Here is a 26544-nt window from a genome sequence, read left to right as displayed (position 1 = left end):
CAGAGCCAGTGCTGGGCCCGCCAGCCCGCCCCAGGGTAGCCAGAGGAACCGCAGAGCCTGAAGTGAGGTGCAGGGAGCAGGGAGCAGGGAGCAGGGTGGGTGGGAAGGAAGTCTCCTGTCTGGGGCCTGGGATGGACCCCTCTGAGACGTAGGGGAGTGACCGAGTAGATTCGGGTCTCCGGAACTTTATGCTTTATCTTCTGGGAACGGAAGATTAAGGCCAGGGGAGCCAGTGCCAACCTAGAAAGTTATTCCTCCCCCACCAGATGTAATGTTTTGATCCTTATAATATCCAAAGGAAATAAATATTACAAGTATGTTTAAGGATATAATAAATACCTTTCAAAATTTTCATTGATTTTTAGAGAGAGAGGAAGGGAGAGACAGAGAGAGAAACATTTATTTCTTGTTCCACTTATGTATGCATTCATCTGTTGATTCTTGTATGTGCCCTGACCAGGGATTGAATTTGAAACCTTGGTGTGTAGGAATAATGCTCTAACCAACTGAGCTACCAGCCAGGGTGCTATCTTTATAAAATTGGAGGGGAAAAAGGGGCGCAGTCTCACTCTCAGCTAAAATATTAGTCTAGCTGGAAGTTGGTCCAAAACTATTTATTTTGGCAGAAGTTCACTAACTTCTCAGGCCACAGACACAAGTTAAAATCCTGTTCTTTTTTAACCAGCGACAAGGCCATGATGTTAAAAAAAAAAATGTTTTAATTTCAGTAAATAATTTGCAAGGGGTTGTCCTAATCGTCTGTGAGTGTAAAGAATGTGTCACCAGGTCACTTCAGAGCCATCTCCCTGAATTATTCCGAAGGAGGAGCTCCTGGAATCTCATAGCAAACAGGCAGACAGGGGTTTTTTTTGTTTTTGTTTTTGTTTTTGTTTAGTTTATAGATTATTATTTTTTTTATTAGTTAAGGTATTACAAATGTGTCCTCATCCCCCCCATTAACCCTCAACCTCCCCCCCCCTGCCCCGCCCCGCACACTCATGCTCCCATCCCCCTGTTGTCCATGTCCATTGGTTTGGCTTATATACATGTATACAAGTCCTTCGGTTGATCTCTTCCCCTTACCCCCGCCCTCCCCCACTTTCCTTCTGGGGATTGATAGCCTGATTGCTGTTTCTCAGTCTTTGGGTCTGTCCCTTTTCATCAGTCTATGTTGTTCTCTATAATCCACAAATGAGTGAGATCATGTGGTATTTATCTTTCTCTGACTGGCTTATTTCACTTAGCATAATGCTCTCCAGTTCCATCCATGCTGTTGCAAAAGGCAAGAGTTCCCTTTTTTTACAGCAGCATAGTATTCCATTGTGTAGATGTACCACAGTTTTCTAATCCATTCATCTGCTGATGGGCACTTAGGCTGTTTCCAAATCTTAGCTATGGTGAATTGTGCTGCTATGAACATAGGGGTGCATATATCCTTTCTGATTGGCATTTCTGGTTTCTTGGGATATATTCCTAGTAGTGGGATCACTGGGTCAAATGGGAGTTCCATTTTTAGTTTTTTGAGGTAGCTCCATGGCAGACAGGTTTTATTTGTTTTGTTTTGTTTTAATTTTATTGATTTTTAGAGAGGAAGGGAGAGGGAGAGAGAGATAGAAACATCAATGATGAGAGAGAATCATTGATTGGCTGCCTCCTGCACACTCCCTACTGGGGATCAAGCCCGCAACCCAGGCACGTGCCCTTGGCTGGAATCGAACCCGGGACCCTTCAGTCCACAGGCCGACGTTCTATCCATTGAGCCAAACCAGCCAGGGCCAGGCAGACAGTTTTATTGTTTCAGACCCAGCCGGTATGGACTGGCCGCCTCCTGCCTGTCTCTGGAAGCGATGGGAAGAGCGGGGCCTGGGGCTGGGACTTTCAGAATCTACAGGAGGATGTAGTGACTCCTTTGTGACTCTCATCTGAAATAACCCCAGTCCTCCCTGGATTGAGTCCCAGCTCTGCCACTTCCAATTATGTGACATTGGGCAATAGAATTAAACTCTCTCAACAATTTCCCCATCTGGGTAAGGAAGATGACACCTCCCTTCCAGGCTCGGTTCAGACCTCAGGAGCTGGGCCCTCGGGGCCCACTGAGATTCCTCTGGCCTCCTTGACAAGAGGCCCAGCGGACCCAGCACAGGCTCTAGAAAGCCAGGGCCCTGGGCTCAGAAGTGGAGGTCCGGTCCTAGGCTAAGCAAGTAGCCCCCGGAGCCTCAGCCAGCAGCTCACTTGGCCCCAGACTGGGTAATGGCAGACCTGATTACACAGGAGGCCTGGCTGCCCAGCTGGCCAGACTGGCTGAGCCGGTGCTGCCCCCAAGCTGGGCCCCACGTGGGCTGAGGGAAGAGGTGGAGGTAGGGTGGCCACAGCTGGGGAGTCTCCAAGGAACAGAAGCAAGGCCACACTACTGCCTGCTGGCTGGAGTCCCACAGTCCAGGCGGACAGGGACCTCTGGGGACAGGAGATGGGTTCAGAGAGAGGGAACAGCTGAGTGAGGGGTTGGGAGCTCAGTGAATGGGCTTTGAGAGGGGCTCAGACAGGTGAAAGGGGAGGAGACTTAAAGAGAGGATGGGACTGAGTGCCTCCGATTTCAGCTTCTGTCTGGTGGTTGCAAAAGCCCTATATTCATTCATGACCTTGGCTTTCCTCGCCATCCCACCCAGCTGCCCAGCCCTTCCCAGGCCACTCCTAGTTCTCAGAGAGGTCCATCCCGGGCCCCAGACATGAGACCTCCTCCCCACCCACCCCGCGCCCTGCTCCCCATCCCTCACTCCAGGGCAGTCCCTCTTCTCTGATGGTTGTGTCTTCAACTTTCCTGGAAGGAGAGGCCCTGAAGGCCAGGAGGTCCCTGAGGACCTTCCAATCTGATGGCATAGGCAATTCTGCCCAGCCCCACCCCTCCCCAGCTAGGGAAGCATCCTTTCACCCTCTCCCAGTTGGTTAGCACACATTTTTAGAGCACTTGCTATGGGCCAGGCACTTGGCTAGGTGCCTTAGTATTAAAAGAAATCGTTTGATCTTACTACAAAACCATGTCGGGCTTTATCATTCCCATTTTAGAGATGGGAAAACTAAGGCTCTGCTTGCTGATGTGACATTCCAGGGCCACCAGAATAATGACAAAAAAAGGAAAGCCCCTGGCGCTGGGGCTTCCCTCTACACCCACGCTCTCATTCATTACTCTTCATTTGTTTCTTCTTTTATTCCTTCACAAGGGATGTACTGAGGACCTGCACTGGGCCAGGCCCAGGGCTGGGCATGGAGCTCAGCAGGGAATTAGGCTGATGCCTGCCCTCTAGCCCCCACCTCACCATCTACTAGTAAATAGACAATTCCTGACACCAGAGAAGCCAGCTCTGTGTGAACTCTGGAGAGGAAACAGCTCCACCTGAGGCCCAGGCAGGCTTCCTGGAGGAGGTGGCAGGGGAAGAGGAGACCTGAAGGGTAAGTAAAAGCTTAGAAGCTTATGAAGAAAGAGTTCTCCAAAACGGGAGTGGCAAGGGGCAGAAGGGACCTCTGAGGGGTCTGGAGCTGGGCAGGCGATGGAGCTGGACTGGAAAGCAAGTTGGGCACATCAGGAAAGGCCTCAAGTGCCCAGCCCAAGAGCTTAAAGGCACAGGGGAGCCATAGACAGGCTTTGAGCAAGGACAGGCCTGGCCAGCTATGACTTGTGGGGCGGTACCTGGACCAGTGTGGGAGGTTGATTGTAGGAGAATTGATAAGAGGGCTGCTCTGCTTTTGGTTGGATGATGGAGCCTCAGAACAGAAGAGGTGGGGCTTCATGGAGGGCTCATCTTGACCCAGGACCCCCAGAGCAGCCAGTAGAGGCCTGGTCTCTAGTGGGCAGAGCCAGGGCAGGGGGTGGGGTCACCCCAACCTGCTTCCTCTTTACCCCTCTGGTGATAGCCTCAGAGCATCCTGGAACCCAGACCCTTTTCCTTCAAGAAGCCTGGGCATACACCCGATGACGACAGGTTTCAGAGAAGCTGTCTGCCTCCATGACACACCAAGAGGGAGAGAGAAACCAGCAGCTGATCAGGGGACTCCCAGGCAGGCAGCCAGTGAGTCAGTGGTGACAGGCCAGGGGCAAACCCCAGAAGTCTAGGGATCATCAGTGCCCTGGCCCCAGGTGACTCAGAGATTATATTACCCCTCGCTCCTAGTGCAGAGGCCCCCAGGCCTGGCCTCCCAGGCCTCCCACCTCCCTCCTGCTCCATGTCTCCCCGCATGGATGGGTGGACACCACCCACGCTCATTCCTGACACACACAGATCCTGACCCCTTGCCTTCTTGGGGCCCAAAAGTCCAGCTGCCAGATTTTTGCCTTAATGCCAGGTGCACCCACTGACCCAGCCTGGCCAGCAGCCCTCATTGCTGACTTACAGCTCTGGATCAGACTGGTCCCAAGGAGGGGCACACCCCACTCCTACCTGTCCCATCAGCTGGGGAGCAGAAGGTGGGGCCAGGCCTGGGGCAGCCACATTTGTTCAAACCTAACCACAAACTGACTCAGTTTGTGGTTAGGTTTGAACTTTTTTTAGTTTTAATGTTCTCTTTATAGCAGGGCTTAACCTACCGGTTTAAACTTTTGTCATGTGCCTGAGGACTCACCCCCAGCACTCAATCACACCCTCACCCCCTCCCTCACTTTGCACACTCCCTGCTGCTCCCTCCAACTGGGCTGTGGCAACTGCAGATGCTAGGGGCTGGCTAGCTGCCACGGGCTTGGTGTCACTACCCCTCAGCATCACCCTATAGCTGCCCACCCAGGCCAGGCCTTCCCACCTACAGGCCATATGAAGCTCCCACCACAGACCTGAGTGTGCAACAAGGGTTCCACGTGTCTTTTATTTGTTTACTTAAAGTATAGTTGACATACAATATTATAGTAGTTTCAGATGTACAACAATCATGATTCAACATTTATATACCTTACGGCGTGATCACCACATAAGTCATCTGTCACGGTACAAAGTTATTATGTTATTGACGTATTGCCTGGGCTGTACACCACTTCCCTGTGACTTATTTTATAACCGGAAATCTGTACCTCTTATTCCCTTTTACTGTTTTTGCCCAACCCCTCTCCCCCACCACCACCTCTGGCAACCATTAGTTTGTTCTCTGTGTCTATGGGTCTGTTTCTATTTTACTTTGTCTATTTGTTTCTTTTGTTTTTTAGATTCCACGTGTAAGTGAAATCATATGGTATTTATCTTTCTCTGTCTGACTTATATCAGTTAACTTAATACCATCTAGGTTCATCCATGTTGTTGCAAGATTTTATTCTTTTTTATTGCTGAGTAGTGTTCCACTACATATATATAAATTCGTGCACTGGGGGGGCAGGCGGGTTCCCTCAGCCCAGCCTGTGCCCTCTTGCAGTCCAGGAGCCCTCAGTCTGGCCTAAGCCACAGTCTGGCCTCCTCCCCCACCCCACCCCACCCCCACATAGCCCCTCTGCCACTGCTGGTCACCTCCGCTGCCTCTCCTCCCCAATCACTGTCCCCTCCCTCTCTGCCCACTGGCCTGGCACCACCTGCTCGCTGCCCCCACCCCCCGCCGACCGGTTGTTCTGCAGTTCGGTCAATTTGCATATTATGCTTTTATTATATAGGATACATATATCACATTTTCTTCATCAATTCATCCATGGACGGCCTCCATGTTTTTTTATTTTTATTTTTCAATCAACTCCATTCCAGTTCTTCGCCATCTCAGCAGGCTGACAGGACTCTCAACCTCAGCCCTTCCTGGAGCTCCTTCTCTGAGGAGGGATATTAACGGAAGCAAACGTGCCATGCTGACATAGGGTGTGAGTAGCAGGAAAACTGGGTGTGGGTTTATATGAGAACTCTCTGTACTATCTTCTCAATTTTTCTGTAGGTCTAAAACTTTTCTCAAAAATAAAGCCTATTTTTAAAAGGGAAAAAAGGCCCTAGCCGGTTTTGCTCAGTGGACAGAGTGTTGGCCTGTGGACTGAAGGGTCCCTGGTTCAATTCTAGTCAGGGGCACATGCCCAGGTTGCGGGCACAAATTTCAGTGGGGAGCATGCAGGAGGCAGCCTATCCATGGTTCTCTCATCATTAATGTTTCTATCCCTCTCTCCCTTTCTCTCTGAAATCAATAAAATTACATTTTTTTAAAAAACAACAAGGGAGAAGAAAGAAAGGAAGGGAGAAAAAGAAAGAAAGAAAGAAAGAAAGAAAGAAAGAAAGAAAGAAAGAAAGAAAGAAAGAAAGAAAGCTGAGTCCAAGCCTCCCCCGTCCAGTGAGCCTTCCTGGTTCATGCTTGGGCAGTGAAGGGGCATTGAGTTTGCCAGCAGGATTCAGTACTCAGCCCTGCTCATGTTCCAGAACCTCTGATGAGAAATGTCCTGTTCTTAGGAAAGGCATGCTGAAGTACTGAGCAGGCAATTGTCACGGTGTATTCATGCCACTCTCAGAAAAAAAGTATGTGTGCAGGGAGGGAAGAGAGTGTGCGCAAACCTGGCAAAATGTCAACAACTGGTGAACCTGGGTGAAGGATATATAAATGTTCATTGCACTAATCTTGCAACTTTTTTGTAGGTTTTAAATTTTTCAAAATAAAAGTTGAGAGAAAAACTAAGAAGGGACCTGTCAGGCCCGGCTGGCATGGTTCAGTGGTTGAGCCTTGACCTATGAACCAGGAGGTCAGCCTGTTCCTGCCAGGGTCCCAGAGCCAGCCAATGGCTGGATCACACTGGTCCTGCCCACCCTCTCCGGACAAACACACATACAAGGGCTCCCCTGGCTCCTGTGTCCCCAACCCCATGATCACTGATGTCCCGGCCTCTCTCCAGCGTCTGACTCAGCACCATGTACCTTGGGCTTCCCTGCTGATAGGAAAGTGCTGCCGCATCCCTCTTACCTCTACGGTCCAGGCCTCCTCTTGAGATGAGTCTGATACAAAATATCCTCCAGGATCTGTCCCTTCTCTGTGCTCAGACCAGGCCTGCGAGCTCAGGCCTTGTTATCTTGGAGTACAAGGCCAGTGACTTTAATAATAACTACCTGACCCTGGCCAGGTAGCTCATTTGGTTAGAGCGATGTCCCAATAGACCAAGGTTGCCGGTTCAACCCCTGTTTAGGGCACATACAAGAGACAACCAGTGAATGCATAAATAAGTAGAATAACAAGTCGATGTTTCTCTCTCTCTCTCTAAAAATCAGTAAGTAAATTTTATAATAATAATAATAATAATAATAATAATAATAGTAACTACCTGAATGTCCAAAGCAGCACTAGCAGAACAGCCAAAATGTGGAACCTTGAAAACACTGTACCAGGTGGATGAAGCCATACACGAAAGGCCACATATTGTATGATTCCGTTTGCTTGAAATGTCTAGAATAGGCAAGTCCATAGAGACAGAAAGTAGATTAGTCGCTTAAAGCTGGAAGGCTACACAAAAATGTTCTAAAATCAATTGTGGTGCCTGGCTGGTATGGCCCAGCAGTTGAGCATCGACCCAGGAACCAAGAGCTCATCAGTGCGATTCCCAGTCAGGGCACATGCCCCGGTTGCAGTTGCAGGCTTGCTCCCTAGTAGGGGGCATGCAGGAGGCAGCTGATCGACGATGTCCCTTTCTCATTGATGTTTCTAATATCTCTCTCCCTTCCTCTCTCTCATTAAAAGAATATATAATATATATATATTAAAGTGATGGCTGCATCACTCTGTGAATGTATTAAAAAGTACACATTTTATTTTTTTAAGAATAGTTTATTGATTTTTTTAAATATATATTTTTTTATTTCAGAGAGGAAGGGAGAGGGAGAGAATAATGAAACATTAATGATGAGAAAGAATCATTGATCAGCCACTTCCTGCATGCCCCACACTGAGGATCGAGACCGAAACCTGGGCATGTTCCCTGACCGGGAATCGAGCCGTGACCTCCTTGTTCATAGGTCAATGCTCAACCACTGAGTCATGCCAGCCAAGCAGTTTATTGATGTTTTAGAGAGAGGGGAAGGGAAAGGGAGAAAGAGAGAAAGAAACATCAATCCCCAGACCGGGAATTGAACCGGCAACCGCCTGGTGCATGGGACAACCAACTGAGTCACACTGGCCAGGGCTGAGTTACATATTTTATTTTATTTTTAAAATATATTTTATTGATTTTTCACAGAAAGGAAGGGAGAGGAATAGAGAGTTAGAAACATCGATGAGAGAGGAACATTGATCAGCTGCCTCCTGCACACCCCCTACTGGGGATGTGCCCGCAACCAAGGTACATGCCCTTGACGGGAATCGAACCCGGGACCCCTCAGTCCGTTGGCTGACGCTCTATCCACTGAGCCAAACCGGTTAGGGCTGAGTTACACATTTTAAATGAGTGAATTGTAAAGCATACGAATTACTAGTATATCTCAATACAGCTGCTTTAATAATAATATTTAGCACTTCTCAATGCCTGTTGGGTGCCAGGCAGGGCCCATAACAACCTCTGTTAACCCTCAGGACACCAATCCATACCCCGTCCAGAATGAGCTGGGACGCCCAGCAAAGAGACAGAGTCGCCCTCTCGTGTTTGCTGCTGGGAACTGCAGCCCCCGAGGTGTGTCCTGTCCGTCGGCCAGAATTTTGAAAATCGCTCCTTTGCTCTGGCAGGTGGAGGAGTGAGGAGGAAGTCCTGGTGGCAGAAGTGCGATGGGGCCACCAAAAGCACCCCCCCCCCCCCACAACTGGAGTTCAGTGAAGGGAGGGGGTTCAGTGCAAATGGTGACCATAGGTGGGGCTTACAGGTTTTCCATCACGATAAAAAAATAAAAGCTGGCCGGTGCCATGGGAATGGCAGGGGTCCATCCTCCCCAGCGGGGGCCGGGGGACCGGCTGGGTAGCCTCGGTGGGCTCCCTCAGGGCCTGCAGAGCAAATGTGGCTGAGGCCCTGAGGCCGGGGCCTGGGGGGGGGGGGGGTGGCCATCCAAGGAAGGACTGTAAGGCCCACAGGAAGGGAGTTGCCCACACCAGATGGAGTGGCCCCGGGAGCAGAGCAGCACTCCCTGGTGGAGGCCAGTGCCACTGCAGTCCTCAGCCCAGTCTCCTGGAGGGAATCCTGGCACCCAGTCTTCTGTCTGTCGAGAGGGGTGGGCTAGGGCAGCCTAGATCCCTTCGCCTGGGACCTGAGACTAAGAGCATGAGAATGAGGGACAGGACTTCTTCTGGGTCCTCCATGGAGAGGCAGGAAGGAGGGCATGTAGGTGAGTGCATGCTTGTGTGAGGAGGAGGAAGGGGAGGAGAGGCAGGCGCTGCCCTGGAGCCCCAGGGATAGTGGCACTTCTACTCTTCCTCCTCCCAGCGTCCCCCTCAATCACAGCCAGGCCCACGTAGGCCTGGGAAGATGGTGAAACCCTGGCCCACACGTTCATCATGTGGGAGAGCCAGCCAGGCCAAAGACAAGCCGGCTGGCTCCCAGGCCCCACCCTGAGCTCCTTCCCCTCTCAGCACCAGGTCCCTTACCGAGCTCCTGTTTCTGATTTCACCCACACCCTCCCCTGGCCCTTCAGGGGGGGGAGAGAGCTTAGTGAAGAGACGAGGCACAGAGTGGAAGGAGATTCAGTGAAGGAAGGGGCTCCATCAAGGGGAGTGAGGCCTCTGGGAGGAGAGAGACTCTCAGAGGGAGGTGCTCATCGAGGGCCGAGGAGGCCAGGCAAGTCCTGTGGGGGAAATCTCAGACCACCTAGCTTCAGAGGGACTTGGTGGCATCTGAGCCGCACCCTGGGCACAGCCTGGAGGCAGCCCCAGGCTCAGCGGCTGCAGGCCTGCCTGAAAACGGAAGGAGCTTGGGGAGGGCCTCTTTATGGCTTTTATGGCTCCTGGTGAAACCTGGCCCTGGGGACAGGGAAGAAGTTTCTCTGAGGCAGGTGGGGAGGGGGGAGTGACTCATTCTTCTCTTCTAGGCTCCATGACACCTCAGAGGCTGGGAATTACCGAAAGCAGCCAACCAGGCCAGTCCGAGAACAACAGCTCCACCCTACCTTGGCCGCTCACCTCGCAACTCCCACCCTCACCCACAGGGAGGGTCAGACCATGCCCAGAACTGTGGACACCTGGATGAGAAACACACACGCACAAACCCACACAGACACACACCCACACACGCACTAATTCCAAACACAACCACCCCCACCCAGAAATAAACACCCACCACACACAGACACTTGTAAGCACCCAAACACAGTCAGATGGCAGAGGGACGACAGTCCACCAAGAAGCCCCCCACAAAGCATTCCACCCAGTGAACCCAGACCTGCTCACCGGCACAGCATACCTGGGCCACCCACACTCTCACCGGCTCGAGAACCAGTTTCGCTTCTCCCCTGGCCAGTTTAAGAGGCTCATTGGGGAAAAGGGGGGGAAGGAGACGGGCAGCAGAGGTAGAGGGGATGCCAAATTGGGGTGGGAACATATCCCAGTGGCCGCCCTGCTCAAGAGGAAAGTGCAGGTTGGGTTTTAACCTAGGGCCGGGCACTTTATCACCAAAGAACCTGAGGTGCCTTCACTGCCTCCTGCTCCCAACATTTTCCCTACTGGAGGCTGGGTTTCAGAGAACACACATAGAGCCTGGTGTCCCAGCACAGGCGTCTATGTACCAAAAAGCTGGCTGCAAAATCACCTCTCCAAGAAGCCCCCGGATTCCGCATTCCTGTCAGTGCGGCTTAGCACCAGTATTCAGAGCCAAAGCTCCCAGTGTGTGGCATCTGCTGGCTTGTTTGGCAGCTTCTGGTGTGTGTGATTCCTCCACACTTCCGCTCCAGGCTGAGACTCCCCAGGGCAGGGGCTGAATGTATTTTATACCTCAAAAAAGATAACATAAGCCCGGATGTGGTGGCTCAGTGGATTGAGCATCATCCCATGGACCAAGAGGTCCCAGGTTTAATTCCCAGTCAGGGCACATGCCCCGGTTGCAGGCTTGATCCCCAGTAGGGGGCATGCAGGAGGCAGCCAGTCAATGATTCTCTCTCATCATTGATATTTTTATCTCTCCCCCTCCCTTCCTCTCTGAAATCAATAAAAGTATGTTTAAAAAAGAAGATAACATCAAATGGTGAAACGTAAGCCATAGTTTTAGAGAAGATATTTGCAACCCATATCACCAGCAAATGATTGATACTCAGAACATATAAATTCCATAAACCAACAACAAAAGGACAAACATCCCAATGGAAAATTAGGGAAATGCCATCAAGAAGCTCATGAAGAAAACACTGAAACAATAAACAAATGGAAAGATGTTCAGTGTGACTGATAACGAAAAATACAAATTAAAACAATAATAAGATACCACTTGACACCCACAGAATGACAAAAACTATGAAGAGTCTGGTGCTACCAAGTGCTGGCAAAGATGTATAGCAACAGGAACTCTCCAACATGCTGGAGGGGATGTCAATTAACACAACAATTTTAGAGAATCATTTGGCAATACCTGATAAGGTGTGTATACCACCCGGTGATCCAGCAATTTTACTTCTAGAGAAACTCTCACGCATATGCACCTGGAGGCATTTACAAGGCCATGTGTCATATCTTATTTGTAATAGTGAAACCGTTGTAAACAATCCAAACGCTCATCAAGAGAACGGATATAAGCTGTGGCCTACTCACACAAGGAAATACTATGCAGCAGGTACAATAAATGAACCAGAGCTTCTTATCTAAACACTAAAGGCCTGGTGCACAAATTGGTGCACAGGTGGGGTCCCTCGGCCTGGCTGGCAATTGAGGCCTACCAAGGGGGCCGGCCAGCCAGGGGGAGGGACTGCAGGAGGTTGGCTGTGGGAGCGCACTGACCACCAGGGAGCAGTTTCTGCACTGAGCATCTGCCCCCCTGGTGGTCAGTGTGCGTCATAGCAACTGGTCAACCAGTCATTTCGGTCGTTCGATGGTAATGGTCACTTAGGCTTTTATATATATAGATGGGTAAATTTTGAAAACATACAGTCGACAGAAAAAGCAAATAGTCCAATATGTAGAACATACGGCCATCTATGTAATAATGTTTGGTGTACAAGATAGCTCTATGTATTGTGAATGAATATATACCTAAGCAGGAAAACTATAAAAACTTGAACAAGGAGATGACACATCAACTTCAGGATAGTGTTACCTGGAGGAAAACAAGTGAATGGGAAAAGGAAGGGGTACCAAGAGCCTTCAGCTGAATAAGACTTGTTAAATCTGAGTGTGGTGGGGTCTCATGGCTGTTTCTTATATTATTCTTTATACTTTCCCATATGGTTGAAATATCTCATCGTTTTAAAAATATGTAAAAGGGAGCAAGGCAAGTTTACAGTCCAGCAGCAAGAAGGTGGCTGCCATCTTGGTTTCCACACTGATCCCGGCTTATGCCTTCCCTCCTTCAGTTAGCATTTCAGTGCTACTCCAGCTCTCTTCTCCCACACAGATGACTTTATCTTCATTCCGGGGCCTCCCAGGCCTTAGCAGTCCTGCCCCTGCGGGATAGGGGGGAGGGGAGAATGTTTCCTGTGAATGTTTATCAGTTCCTGCGGGGATCCACAGATAACATTGCGATCCTAGAGATGAAATGCAGCCCAGTCACATTCACAAAGTACAATCTAAAAAATGCATAGGGAACCCCCACCCCACCCTTGTCTTTAGAAAGATGTCAAAGGGTCCAGCCAGTGTGGCTCAGTGGCTGAATGTCAACCTATGAACCAGGATGTCACTATTAGATTCCCAGTCAGGGCACATGCCCGGTTGCAGACTCGATCCCTGGTGTGGGGCGTGCAGGGGGCAGCCGATCAATGCTTCCCTCATCATTGAAGTTTCTACCTCTCCCTCTCCCTTCTTTTCTGAAATCAATAAAGATATATTAAAAAGCAAAAAGATGGCAAAGGTATCAAAATATGTAGTCTACTGCACCACAGATGAGAGCTTCCTTTCCTCTCCTCTCTTCTCACCTTCCACCCCACAACTGGCTAAGTGGATCTTCTAGAAACTGCCCACAAAGCCTCTCTTCTCTCCCTGTTCTATCTGCATCGCCTTTCCCTCAACAAGCAATTCTTCCTCCTTCTGATAAGTGAGATGGGCTAGGAGGGAAGTCGGGCACAATTATTAAACCCCCGTTAGCAGAGCAGGGGAGGAGGAAGTCTGTAAACACACATGTGTTCGGCCTATGGGAGAAACAGCACAGGGGCTAAGAGCACCTGCAACACGGCAGTCCAGCCTCCCACACTGCTGGCTCCCAGTTGGGGTCAGTGCTATCTCCAAAAAGCATTCCATCATCCTGCAAGGCCAGAGGCTTCTAGATGGTGGTGGTCGTGGTGAGAGCAGGACATCACCCCATACTTCTCCCGCTGTAAGGCAGCGTCAACATTCACCAGAACAGCGTATGAAACATTAGCAAGTTCATGAATGGCAGAAGCATGATACACAAGTAAACTAAATTCAGACCCCAAATAAGCATCTTCTGAGGTACAGACAAATCACCGATGACCCCACAACTGAAAAGGACTGAGCCTGACTGGTCCCTAGGGTGCCATACTGGTTCGGGATTGGTACTATTTTGCTGCCAGTGGGCACTCGGGTCAGGCCTGGTCAGACAAAGCCTTGCATGGTTCCTCTCCTGCCACAGTAACCACTATGGTCACAAGCCCATTGAACAGACACCAGGCTGGCTGGGGAAGGAAGCACCCACAAGGCTGTTTAGAGGACACAATGCTATTTGAGCCCTTCCAGCAGCAAGATGTTCCTCTGAGTCGGAGCTCAGAGTCAGCGCACACGGGGCCACAGGACTGGCCTACCAGGGGAGCGTGGCCTCTGTCGGTGATAAGGCGCGGGGCAGTAAGGGTTGAGTAACCTCTGATAGAGCCCTATCTTAAATCAACTTCTTTCTCCTTGGGCCTCAAAAGCTGCTTTGTTTAACTTCGTGCTATTTGGATGAAGATATGATAAGGTCCCCACAGTTTAAATAAACTTAGAACAACAGTGTTTACTACCCTCCATTCCCTGGAAGGGAGGCTTAATGAGGTGAGGACACAAGATCCCTGAGGGGCAGGGACCCAAGGACTCCCACTCCTCTCTCTCCTGCAGCCCGCGGCCCCAGCCAACCCCAATTGAGGTTCCCTTGAGTTTCTTTCTTTTCAATCATTTTGGTTACAAGTAGGGAACCCAGGACCGAAACATTTAACTACAAAGCTTAAGCCAGGGATCTCAAACTCAAGAATGGGAAAAATGCATGCAAGGAGCTGAGTGAAAGACAATAGGTGGGGGACTTCCACTTTCAAGAAAAGGGAGCAGGCAAAACCCTGGACTTTATAGATAAAACAAACGAGAAGATTGAAAGTGGAGGGAAGGCAAACCAGTTATGGACCTCTAGACCCCAAGAGGTGTGACACCCTCATCATTGTCACATCCTGTGGCCACCTTCAGGCTCCTCGGGGCACAGGGTGAGTGGCTTGGGTTTTCTTTTTCCCTCATACGTCCCAGACACGGAACTGAGGAAGCAGGCAACTGAGGACACCAATGGGCACAGACAAAATAAGTCCCAACAAAAACCTGTTTTCTCTTGTCAAAGAACCAAAAAAGGGGCCGACTAGAAAGAGAGAAAACTTTCAGACAATAACCACACTACGCTAGCCAAGGACCAGAGGGAAAACTGTGGCCCCACCCAACCCACACCACAGGGGTCAGGTGCGGAAACTAGATCTCCATCCTCAAGCGGCTGTAACAAAGCACACCAACACCCCCACCAAGTGGTGTCACAACCCCGCCCCCACGTGTCAGTGGAGACCACGTGGTAAGTCTAGCCTTCTATACCCACCTGATCGTAAAAGGCACCACACCCACTCCCCACTGGGTTGGAATCATAGGAAGCCACCCAAACCATGCAATCAGTGGAAACCATCTGGGGAGCTGGAACTCCCACCCCTATTTAGCAATAACAAGGAACCACCTTCCTCCCTTGCCCCAGGTGTCGATCAAGGCTTCTACTTCTACCTGGCAATATAAGGAAGCCCCTCGCCCTTCTCCTGTAGTGTCAAAATAGAACAGAATGTTTAAATAAGATTTAGACTTTCGGAACATAATACAAAGCTGTCCAGGATTCCACTGAAAATCACTCAGCAGACTAACCAGAAAGATCTCAAACTGAATGAAAATAGATGCCAACACCAAGATGACAGAGATTAGAATGGCCTGACAATGATAATTTTAAACCAACCATGATCAAAATGATTACAGGAGTAATTATGAATGCACTTGAAACAAATGGAAAATAGAAAAATTTAGCAAAAAGAAACAAGAGATATAAAGAAGAACCAATGGCAAGTTTAGAACTGAAATAAAAACTCAGCAGCTGGCACAGAGCAGAAGGGAGGAGGGTGGTAAACACACAATACAGTGTACGGATGGTGTGTTATAGAATTGTGCGCCTGAAACTTGTACAATTTTGTTAACCAGTGTCACCCCAATAAATTCAATAAAAAGAAAAAATAGATGAATTTTAAAAAGAGCAGAAGGGAGACAACAGAGGAAAGAATGAATGAGCTGAAAGATAGAACAATAGAAATTACTCAATCTGGATAACAGAGTGAAAATAGACTGAGGGAAAAAATTAAAAGGAACAGAGCCTCAGGTAACTGTGGGACTATAACAAACATCTAGCATTTGTGCCATCAGAGTCCCCGAAGGAAAGAATAAAGAGGGCAAAGCTAGAAAAATACCTGAAGAAATAATAATTGAAAACTCCCCAAATTTGGCAAGAGACATAAACCTACAGATTCGAGAAACTAAACAAATCTCAAACTAATTAAACCCAAAGAAATGCACACTAAGAAATATCATGATCAGACTTCTTAAAACAAAAGGCGGGGGTGAGGAGGGGATCTTAAGAGCAGCCATAGATAAATAACGTCTTACTTACAAGGGAAAACAATTAGAATGACAGCAAATTTATAATCACATAGCATGGAGGCCAGAAGGAAATGGCACAATACTTTTCAAGTGCTGAAAGAAAAGAACCTAGAATCCCATATTCAGTGAAAATATTTCTCAGGAATAAAGAAAATATCAAGACATCTATGGAAAAAGGACAATTAAGGGAATTTGTCACAAGCAGACCTACCCAAAAGAATTATTATGACTGCCTCTCTAGAAAATCCCAAGAAATCTACAAAAATCTCCCAAAATAAATGAGTTCAGCAAAGCCACAGGATACAGGATTAATATATAAAATGAAGCATAAAGTTTTTGCTCTGTGGAAGACCTGTTAAGAGGACAAAAAGACAAGCTATTGAGTGGGAGAATATTTGCTAGCCACACATTCAACAAAGGATTACTACATAGGATATATAAAGAACTCTCAAAACTCAACAATTTTTTAAAAAGCGAGCAATCCAATTAGAACATGGACAAAGGGCATAATGAAACATTTCAATGCAGAAGATATACAGGTATCTTCTTCAAATAAGCAAATAGCATAGGCAAAGATGTTTAACATCATTAGTCACAAAGGAACTGCAAATTAAAACCACAGCGAGATACCACTACACACCTACAGCAAATATACCAAATGCTGGTGAGGATACAGAGAACCAGGTCGCTCACATGCTGCTGGTAGGTATGTACAATGGGAAGGTCTTGCTGGGAGCAACTCTGGAGAACAAGTATGGTAGTTTCTTAAAAAGCTAAACATGCAGCCACCAGAATATGCATTCCCCGACATTTAGCCCATAGAAATAAATACATGTTTGCACAGAAACCTGATGGCCACTTCTTGGGGATTGAACACTTGGCAGGAGATAGGAAATGGACCCATTTCCTAGCTGTGGACACTCTTCTTTCAATTCCTCTCTTCTTAGTCCTTTGCTCCTTGGAATTACACACACACACACACACACCACGCACTGCAGGGCCCAAGCACCACAGTGGTTTTAATTTTAAAAGCTTTATTGAGATATAATTTACATATCAAGATATAATTTACCACTCACCAGTTTAAACTGTACTGTTGAATGGTTCTTTTGTATAGTCATAGAGTTTTGCAACCGTCAGCACGATCAGTTGTAGGACATTTTCATCACCCCAAAAAGAAACCCTGGACCCATTAGTATCAATCCCCATTTCCTCTGAACACCCCCACTCCAGCCCTCGGCAAACACTAATCCACTTTCTCTCTCTATAGATTTTCCTACTCTGGATAGTTTCTATAAATGCAATCATACAACATGTCATCCTTTGCACCTGGTATCTCTCACCATAATTATTTTTAAGGCTCATCCACGTTGTTATATGTATCAGAACTTTATTCCTTTCTATGGCTAAATAAAATATTCTATTGGATAGATATACATTTCACTTATGTTTATCCATTCATCAACTGACATTTAGAATGTTTCCACTTTTTGGCTATTATGAATAACTAGAGGCCCAATGCATGAATTCGTGCATGGGTGGGGTCATGCACGAGACCAGGCCCCAGCTCGAGCCTTGGCCTGGCACTGCCCCCTCCCTCACCTGCTCTAGGCAGTGGCCCTGCCCCCTGCTGCTACCACTGGTTGTGGGGCAATCCGCAAGGCAATTGGGCCCCGCTCGCACCCGCCTTGATCTGGTGCCGCTCGCTCACCTACTCCACCATCCTGCCACAGTCCCACTTTCATCGGGGCTCATCCGGGCCTGCAGCGCCTCCATTGCCGCCCGTTGCCAACGCCGCGTCACTGATGCCCACCATGTTCCGCTCCACCCCCTGGGGGTCAGCACATGTCATAGCAAGCAGTCGAACTCCCGGTCTCCTGGTCGAACTCCCAGTCAAACTACCACCAGAGGGGACAATTTGCATATTAGGCTTTTATTATATAGTATGCTTCTATAAACATTTTTGTACAAATATTTTGTTTCAACATGTTTTCATTTCTCTTGGGTAACAGAATTTCTGGGTCATATGGTAAGTCTACCTCTTGAGAAAAAGACTGTTCTCAGGAGAAACTGTAATGCTCTCCACGCCCACCAGCACCACAGGAGGGTTCCAGGTTCTCCATGCCCTTTCTGATTCTCATCCCCGTGAAGGGGAAGTGGTATCTCTGGTTTTGCGTTGCATTTCTCTAATGACTAATGGTGTCGAACATCTTTTCATGTGCTTTTGGCCATTTGTATATCTTCTTTGTCTATTCTCAATGTCTATTTAGATTCTCCGACAATTTTCTAATTGGGTTATTTGTCTTTTTATTATTGGTTAGTAAGAGCCATGGTAGATATTAAGCCAAGGTTGCAAGAACACAAAAAACTAATTGGAGCTGTTTTGCCCAGAGCCAAAGTCTTCTTTGCAGAGTCCCTGAAGTTTGGTCCCAGGTCATGAAGCTTTCTGTTCTCATCGCCTCACAGCCCTGCCCAGCAGATACACCTCACTCGGGCTCAGGAGCAAAGCACCTCTTTCTGCCTGCCCACCCCTCTCCCCCACCCCTAACCTGAGCAATCAGAACATCCTCCTCTGCACACATGAGGAAACTGAGACTAAAGGTGGAAAAGGACTTTCTCAAGGTCACATGACTGGTGGGAGTAGAGACAGCGCAAATGGAGGTCTTCCCAGCTGAACCCCACACTTTCTCCCACAATTTCCCGGCACATTTGTATGTCCTGACCTGGTTGTGTTTTGGTTAATTGTACACTTACATCACCTCCATTCTCATTACAACCCTGTGAGGTGGGTCATAGAAACATCATTTTCTTCATTTCACAAAGGAAACGGAGCCTCAGAGAGGTGACATGACTTTCCCCAGCCTCGCAGCCAGCAAGAGACAGCAGCACCTCACTCAGACACAACCCACAGGGAACCCACCTCAGCCCGCCACTAAGCGCAGCCACACTGCCTGGGGGTTCTGTCTCCCTTCTGAGCCAAAGCCACCCCCACTAACCAGGAAACGCGCAGCCAGCAGTCCACTGAAATGGACCCAGCCTCTGTGAACTTCCTTCAGGGCAGCCCCCACCCAGCACGGCTCGGCACTCCCAGCCTTGCCCAGCCCAACCCCAATAGGCCCCACCCGAGACCTTTGCCCCTGAAAGCAGTAGGACCCTAGTTTCCTGGGCATCTGGCCCTGTTTACCTTACTTTTTCCCCCCCAGAAATCTGTATTGTTGTTGTTTTTTTGTCCTTTGTCAATCCTCACCGAGGATATTTTTCCATTGATTTATAAGAGAGAGTGGGAGGGAAAGGGAGAGACAGAGAAAGAGAAACATAGATGTGAGAGAGGCACGTCAAATTGGTTGCCCCCTGCAGGCATGGACCAGGGCCAGGGATCGAGCATGCAACTGAGGTACATGCCCTTGACCAGAATTGAACCTGGGACCCTTCAGTCCTCAGGTCAATGCTCTATCCACTGAGCCAAACTGGCCAGGGCTACCTTACTCTTATATCACCCCAGGGCTTTGGCACTTAGAGAAAAGGATATACGCTATATGCCTGTGATTTCAGAGACAGGGAGAAAACCAGAAAATCCCCCTCAATGAGGTTTCTTTTTTTGTTGTTAATCTTCACCTGAGGAAATTTTTTCCATTGATTTTTAGAGAAAGTAGAAGGGCCCTAGCCAGTTTGGCTCAGTAGCTAGAGCGTTGGCCTGCAGACTGAAGGGTGCCAGGTTCAATTCCTGTCAAGGGCACATGCCTGGGTTGTGGACTCAATCCCCAGTAGGGGGCGTGCAGGAGGCAGCAGATCAATGATTCTCTCTCATCATTGATGTTTCTATCTCTCCCTCTCCTTTTCTCTCTGAAATCAATAAAAATATATTTGTTTTTTATAAAGAGAGAAAGTAGAAGGGAGGGAGGGTTGGAGAGAGACAGAGAAAGAGAGAGAGAGAAACACCGATTTGAGAGAGACACATCTATTGGTTGCCTCTTGCACACACCCCAATGGGGTTGAACCTGCAACCCAGGTAAGTGTCCTTGACTGGTAATTGAACCCAAGATCCTTCAATGAGCGGACCAACGCTCTAACCACTTAGAAACACTGGCCAGGGCTCAATGAGGTTTCTTATCTAGCTTGGAAGTGTGCTTGGTTTCTACTAGATTACAAAGCCCTCTGATTCAGGAAACACAGTAGTGTCCTGTTATCAGTCATTGATGCCGGTAGGAGGGCCTAGGCAGGCAAGGTTGCAAGAACACAAGAAAGCCATGCCCTTCCCTCATTCGAGTCATGAAACCAACATTCTCACGAGTACCCAGCACTGTTCTAGGCACTAGAGATACTGCAGTGAGTAAAACCAGCAGAAATCCTTGCCTGTTTGGGGACATTCTGGCTGCCCCAATGGAGCTGACATATTGGAGCAGAAAGAGAATAAAAAATAACTTAGAGCAATATAGAGTATGGCAGGTGCTGTTAAAATCCGAGGAGAATATAAAGTATGAAAAAAAGGACAGAACACTGTGGAGTGAGTAGTTGTAATTTTAAATAATGTGGTCAGGGAAGGAAGGCCTTGCTGGGAGCAAAAACCTGAAAGGTAGGCATGAGCCTTGTGAATATCTATCTGCAAGTGTCCTTGTCGAAAGCCCAGGGGGCCGGAAGTGGGAGCACGTGGCTTACTGGAGGAAGAGCCAGGAGATCCGAGCGCTGGAGCGAGGGGAAGAGAAGGGATTCGATCAAAGGGGTCACTTGCTCAAATCTTTCACCACCATTTCATTAGGGTGAATGTCGGCACTGACGTGGAGCCCAGAGGGAGGGAAGGCAGGGCTCTGGGTGAGGGGAGCAGCGCAGCTACAGGGATCCAGAGTCACTGCGAGGGATTAAGCTGAGGATTAGGCTGGGGGAGAGTTTTAGTGCAGCACTGGCTCAGAGGAGTCTTCGGAGCGCTTTTGAGGGCGGTTCCTGGCTACAAAGTCCAGATCTCTAGGGCTGGCCACCCCATGGGCCTGAAGCAGGCGGGTACCCGGCGTGGCGAGTGCTGCTCGGAGGCCCGAGGGGCAGAGGAGCAGGTGCGCCGCTCACTCCCGCAAACACCCGCGGCCACGCCCACGCCGCCCTCCCAGTCCCCGGGGATCCCGGGCAACAGGCTGCGCCCCCTTCCCCACGCGGCCGTGCCAAACGCGGAGTCTGGGGACCAGTCAAACAGCCTGTAATTTGCAACCTACCCGCGACCTGCCCGGGAATTGGTTACCTAGCAGTGGGGACGAGGCGGGAGAGGCCGGGCTCCGGCCCAGACCCGCCCCCTCTCGGCACACCCCCACCTGCGCCGCGAGCCACTCCCGGCCCAGTCCTTCCTCCCCCGGCCCTCGGCGAAGGTGGGAAGAGGGGCCACGTCACTGTCCCCAGGTCCGGGAGCTCGCGGCCCCGCCCCTCCCGCCCCCGCCCGGGCGCCGAGCAGGATCGAGGACCAATCGGCCCCAACTCCGGGCCAGTTCAGTCGCCGCCGCCGCCGCCACCCACAAAGCCACAGGCAGGTGCGGGCGCAGCCGCGGCGCCGCCGGCAGAGCAGAGCCGTTAGCGAGCGCGCGGTTCGTCGGGTCGTCCGTCCGTCCGTCGGGGCGTCTTCAGTCGGCGCGCCGCCGTTCTTGCCCAGGCCCAGCGGCCGCGCCCCTCGTCGTCCCTGCACCCGGAGCCGCCCGGCAGAGCCGGCTTTGGAGCGGCAGCCATGTCCATGGGCCTGGAGATCACGGGCACCTCGCTGGCCGTGCTGGGCTGGCTGGGCACCATCGTGTGCTGCGCGCTGCCCATGTGGCGGGTCACGGCCTTCATCGGCAGCAGCATCATCACAGCACAGATCACCTGGGAGGGCCTGTGGATGAACTGCGTGGTGCAGAGCACCGGCCAGATGCAGTGCAAGGTGTACGACTCGCTGCTGGCGCTGCCGCAGGACCTGCAGGCGGCCCGCGCCCTCATCGTGGTGGCCATCCTGCTGGGCGCCTTCGGGCTCCTCGTGGCGCTTGTGGGCGCCCAGTGCACCAACTGCGTGCAGGACGACACCGCCAAGGCCAAGATCACCATCGTGGCGGGCGTGCTCTTCCTGCTGGCCGCCCTGCTCACCCTGGTGCCGGTGTCCTGGTCGGCCAACACCATCGTCCAGGATTTCTACAACCCCCTGGTGCCCGATTCGCAGAAGCGCGAGATAGGCTCCGGCCTGTATGTGGGCTGGGCGGCTGCGGCGCTGCAGCTGCTGGGGGGCGCGCTGCTCTGCTGCTCGTGCCCCCCGAGCGAGAAGAAATATGCGCCCGCCAAGATCCTCTACTCGGCGCCGCGATCCGCCGGGCCAGGCACGGGTACCGGCACGGCCTACGACCGCAAGGACTACGTCTGAGGGGCCGCCGTGCATCACCACCCTCACGCGCTGGAGCGCCCACCAGTCCAGCCGCCCACCTTGCATCGGAAGCCAGCCCAGCCCAGCTGTCCGGCAGCCCTCTCACTGGACTGGCAGGGGCCAGCCCGTCGCCCCTTTCCCCAGCTGCCTCCCCTCCGCGGGCAGGCAGCAGGACAGCGAAGCCTGGGGAGCAGCCCGCATAGACAATGAAACCTCCCACTCTGGATGCGGGGTGGGGTGGCCACGCTTACCTGCGGGAGGCCTCCAAGCCCTTGTCGGGCAGGCCGCGGCAGCCTTGAAAGGGGCCACTTGATATTGTTCAATAAAAGCCTTTCGTTTTGCAGTTGCCTGCACGCCTCCTTGCCCTGAGTGCGCTCACAGGTCCCCACCTCCCTGAAAGGGTTGGCCTTGGCTGGATTCTGCTAGGGATGAAGCTTAGAGAGGAACAGAGCGGTTCAGTAACCGAGAAAGTGAACTGGGTACTGGCGGTCATCTGGCCCACCCTACTCACTGGGGTTCGGACGATTAAGAGGCAGGTGTGGGCACTTCCAGCTGTTTTGGTGGAGAGAGCCAAGGGGGTGGGGGTAGGGTGTCAGGGACCCTCTTCTCCAGGCTGACATTTGGGTTTGTGCTTGGAACATGTTTTCCACAGCGCCTGCGCTCCAGAATCGCCCCTGTGCTACCTGAAAGAGCACATTCAATGCTATGATTTCATATTTGGAAAAGGAGAACACAAAGACCTATTGTGTTTGTTTTTTGGTTTTGGTTTTGGTTTTTTTCTTACCAAAAGTAATGCTGGGCAGAATCTTCTCACCTGGGGGGAAAGATGAGAGAGGGGCCTCGTTTCTTCCTGGGAGAGTTGGGGGGGGGGGGGTTGCTCAAAAGCACTGGCATCTTGGAGAAAGTGCTGGAAGGCCAGGCACTGGGAAGGGGGCCTGTGCCCAGGGCCAGGAAAGAGAAATTCTGCATGGCTGGATAGATAGCAAGGTGAGAGAGGAAGTGGTGATGAGGCCCAGGGGCTCAGAAAAGACAAAGGCACGGGACTTTGGACCGTACTCTGGTGTTACGGGAGTCAGGGAAGGGACGCACCTCGTCAAAGCTATGCTCTCTAAAAAACCTCTCCAGCAGCCCCTGCAGAGCTGGGATTCAGGGAGGCCAGTAAAGGTGGAAGACCTTCTAAGAGGCTGTGTAGCCATCCCAGTATGAGATGATACAAGCCAGAAATAAAGCAGGGCCGGCAGGACTGGGAGCAGGGCCTGGTGGGGCTGTTAGCAGGGCTCGGGAACCATTTGGATATGCAGGGTGGGAAAGAGGTAAGAACTAGGAGAGCCCCAATTTTCCACCTTAGATCATTGATTGCATTGTGATGCCATTTACCAAAATAGGAGACCAGGTTCCTGGGGGGAGATCACGGGGTTCTGTTTTGAGTGTACAGAGATTAACAAGCCTGTAGGACCTTCGGGCGAGATGTCCCGGAAATGGCTGGGCATATATAGAGCTCTGGAACTCAGGAGTGGTAAACGTGGCTATTGTTAGCATGCAGAAGGGAACCGAAACCGGGGAGCGGATGAGGTCAGTCTAGAAACCAAAGGGAGGAAGGGTTTCAAGAAGGCAGGGATTGGCCACAGTGTTCGAGGCTGAGAAGTGGTCAGGGAAGATGAGAGACCTGAGGAGTAGCTGTGAGATTAAAAGCAGCAGTGTTGCTCAGTGGTTGAGCATCAACCTATGAACCATTAGGTCATGGTTCAAATCCCGGACAGGGCACATGCCTGGGTTGTGGGCTTGATCCCCAGTAGGGGGTGTGCAGAAGGCAGCCAATCAATGATTCTCTCTCTTCATTGATATTTATATCTCTCCCTCTCCCTTCCTCTCTGAAATCAATAAAAATAAAAATTTAAATTAAAAAAAAAGCAGCAAGGTGGTCACTGGTAGCCTTAGCAAGAGGCGTGGAGGCAGACGCAGAGGACAGAAAAGTGAGTGGGAGAAGAGAAACAAAAACAGAACATGTAGGGCCTGCATCCAAGAGGTTTGCTTATAAAGGGAATCAAAGCCAAGTTAGCAACTTGAGGGGGAGTGAGGGTAACAGGACAGGTGTTTAAGATTGAGGAAACTTGCCCTGACCGGTGTGGCTCAGTGGATAGAGCGTCGGCGTGCAGACTGAAGGGTCCCAGGTTCGATTCCGGTCAAGGGCATATACCTTGGTTGTGGACACATCCTCGGTAGGGAGTGTGCAGGAGGCTGCTGAATTGATGTTTCTCTCTTATCAATGTTTCTTAACTCTCTATCCCTCTCCCTTTCTCTTGTTGTAATGTACCCCGCGAATCACAGAAGGACGCCTCAAGAAGTCGAATTAAAGAGTCACATTTATTGGAATCCGGGACTATGAGGGGTCATTCCCAAATCTCATAGCGATAAGATGGTGGCAAAACCAGACTTATATAGGCAAAGATCACAAAGGTATTGATTACATCTCAAGGTTTGGAATCAGGAATCTGGTTTGCAAAAAAGCAGTTTACAGAAGCAGAATTAAGCATGTTAATTACAGTTTTGGGTCTCGGGGGTCACTGAATTGACAGAAACACCTTATCTAGAGCCCTCGGGTCTTGAGACCACTGGGTTGCCAGGAACTCATTATCTAGGACCATCGAGGTAATTTAGAGTAATTGCACTGTCCTGGTCTTGGGACCACTGAGTCAACTGAAACGCATTATCTGTGGCCACTAAAACAGTTTAGGATAATTGTGCTGTCCTGTTTCCCAGGTACAGAAGAATGTGCTTTCTAAAACCATTAAGATAACAATCAATGGGATAGTCATTCAATCGAATGGGATGATGTATATAATTCAGAAAATCAAAATAACCTGTCTATTGTTAAACAAAGCAAATAGGTACATAAGCCAAACAGCAGGGTTAAAGTTAAACTATAATTTCCACCTGAGATGGTTGCTACCATACTTCACTCTCTGTAAAAAATCAATAAAATATATATTTTTAAAAAAGATTGAGGAAACTTGACATTATTTCAGTTACTGTATCTCAAATGTCTTTGCTTGAAGCAAAATTAGACAAAAGGTCCAAATAGCAGTCAAATTTTTCAGTAAAATATTCCACTTAGTTCCCCAAAAATTCTTTGGTTAAGAAACACTAACATGTTATCCTATATGACCCAAGGAAGAAGAAGTAGGTTCCTGTGAATAGTAAGAAGACCCTCGCTTTAGGTCATCCTCTGTGAGATTCAGGAAAGGACTTGGGGTTGTCAGTACTCTCTCGCTCTCCAACCAGTTCCCCCTGGGGAACCACTCTTCCAGCCTGGGGGTAAGGAAACAGGGAGAGGGACTGGAGATGAAGGTGAGGGGACAATTGATGGGGATGGGTTCTAGGGAGAGCTGGAGAGGGGATGTGGGCTCACAGAAGGCAGAGGGGCTCAGTGGGGGACCTCAGTGAGGGGAAGGTGGCATAGTGGGGGGGGGGTCAGTGAGGGGAAAGGACCCAATGAAATGGTGGGGTTCTAGCTGGTTTGGCTCAGTGGATAGAGCATTGGCCTGCAGACTGAAAGGTCCCAGGTTCGACTCGGGTAAACGGCACATGCCCGGGGTGCAGGTTGGATCCCCAATGGGGGGCATTCAGGAGGCAGCCGATCAATGATTCTCTCTCATCATTGATATTTCTATCTCTATCTCTCTCCCTCTCCTTTCCTCTCTGAAATCAATAAAAATATATTTAGGAAAAAGAAAAAGAAATGGTGGGGACTCAGTGAAGGGGGTCAGTGAAGGGGAGGGGCCTCCGAGAGGGGAAGGGTCAGAGAGGGAGGAGGCTTAGCAATAGGTGAGGGGGAGGGAACTGAGAGGAGAAATGTTCTCTGGGCCTGTCTGTGGTGGGATTTGAGGGGTGGGCAGAGAGCCAAGCCTTTGCATCTCACTTCAACCCCATAGTCTCTGGCTAAGGTGCAGGTTAGGCCAAGCCAGCCCTGAGGGGTACCAGGTGGCTTCTTTGTCTCAGAGAGTCCTGCAGGCAGGAGCAAGGTTATCCATTTACCACCAGCTTCAAGAGAGCAGCCTGGTCAAGATACTGCCTTCCGCAGAGCTGCAGCCTGGGGCCCAGAGCCAGCCAGCCCACTCCCAGCACCTCCAAGCCAGAGGGATGCGGTACAGACTGGATCCTTGGGTGGGGAGGGGTGGGCTGGGGTGGGCTGGGAAGGGCTCAGAGCCTGACTCTCCCTGGCTGCCTGGTCTCTCCCCGAGCATGGGCTACCCTGGGGCCTCCTAGAGCAGTGG

General features: G+C 50.2%; 1 protein-coding gene across 1 annotated transcript; it reads left to right on the top strand.

The window, feature by feature from the left end:
* Positions 1-21240: 21240 nt before the first annotated feature.
* On the top strand, positions 21241-22616 carry CLDN3 (claudin 3). The gene has a single exon (XM_036310520.1). The coding sequence runs from the start codon at positions 21608-21610 to the stop codon at positions 22268-22270; it is 663 nt and encodes a 220-aa protein (XP_036166413.1). The 5' UTR covers positions 21241-21607; the 3' UTR covers positions 22271-22616.
* The last annotated feature ends 3928 nt before the right edge of the window (positions 22617-26544 follow it).

This window comes from Myotis myotis, unplaced genomic scaffold (genome assembly GCF_014108235.1).
Source record: "Myotis myotis isolate mMyoMyo1 unplaced genomic scaffold, mMyoMyo1.p scaffold_m19_p_5, whole genome shotgun sequence".
Taxonomy (NCBI): Eukaryota; Metazoa; Chordata; class Mammalia; order Chiroptera; family Vespertilionidae; genus Myotis; species Myotis myotis.
This window is presented reverse-complemented; position numbering and strand designations above follow the sequence as displayed.

Excerpts from the sequence above, each read along its gene's own strand:
- CLDN3 (XM_036310520.1), top strand. The coding sequence starts at position 21,608 with ATGTCCATGGGCCTGGAGATCACGGGCACCTCGCTGGCCGTGCTGGGC.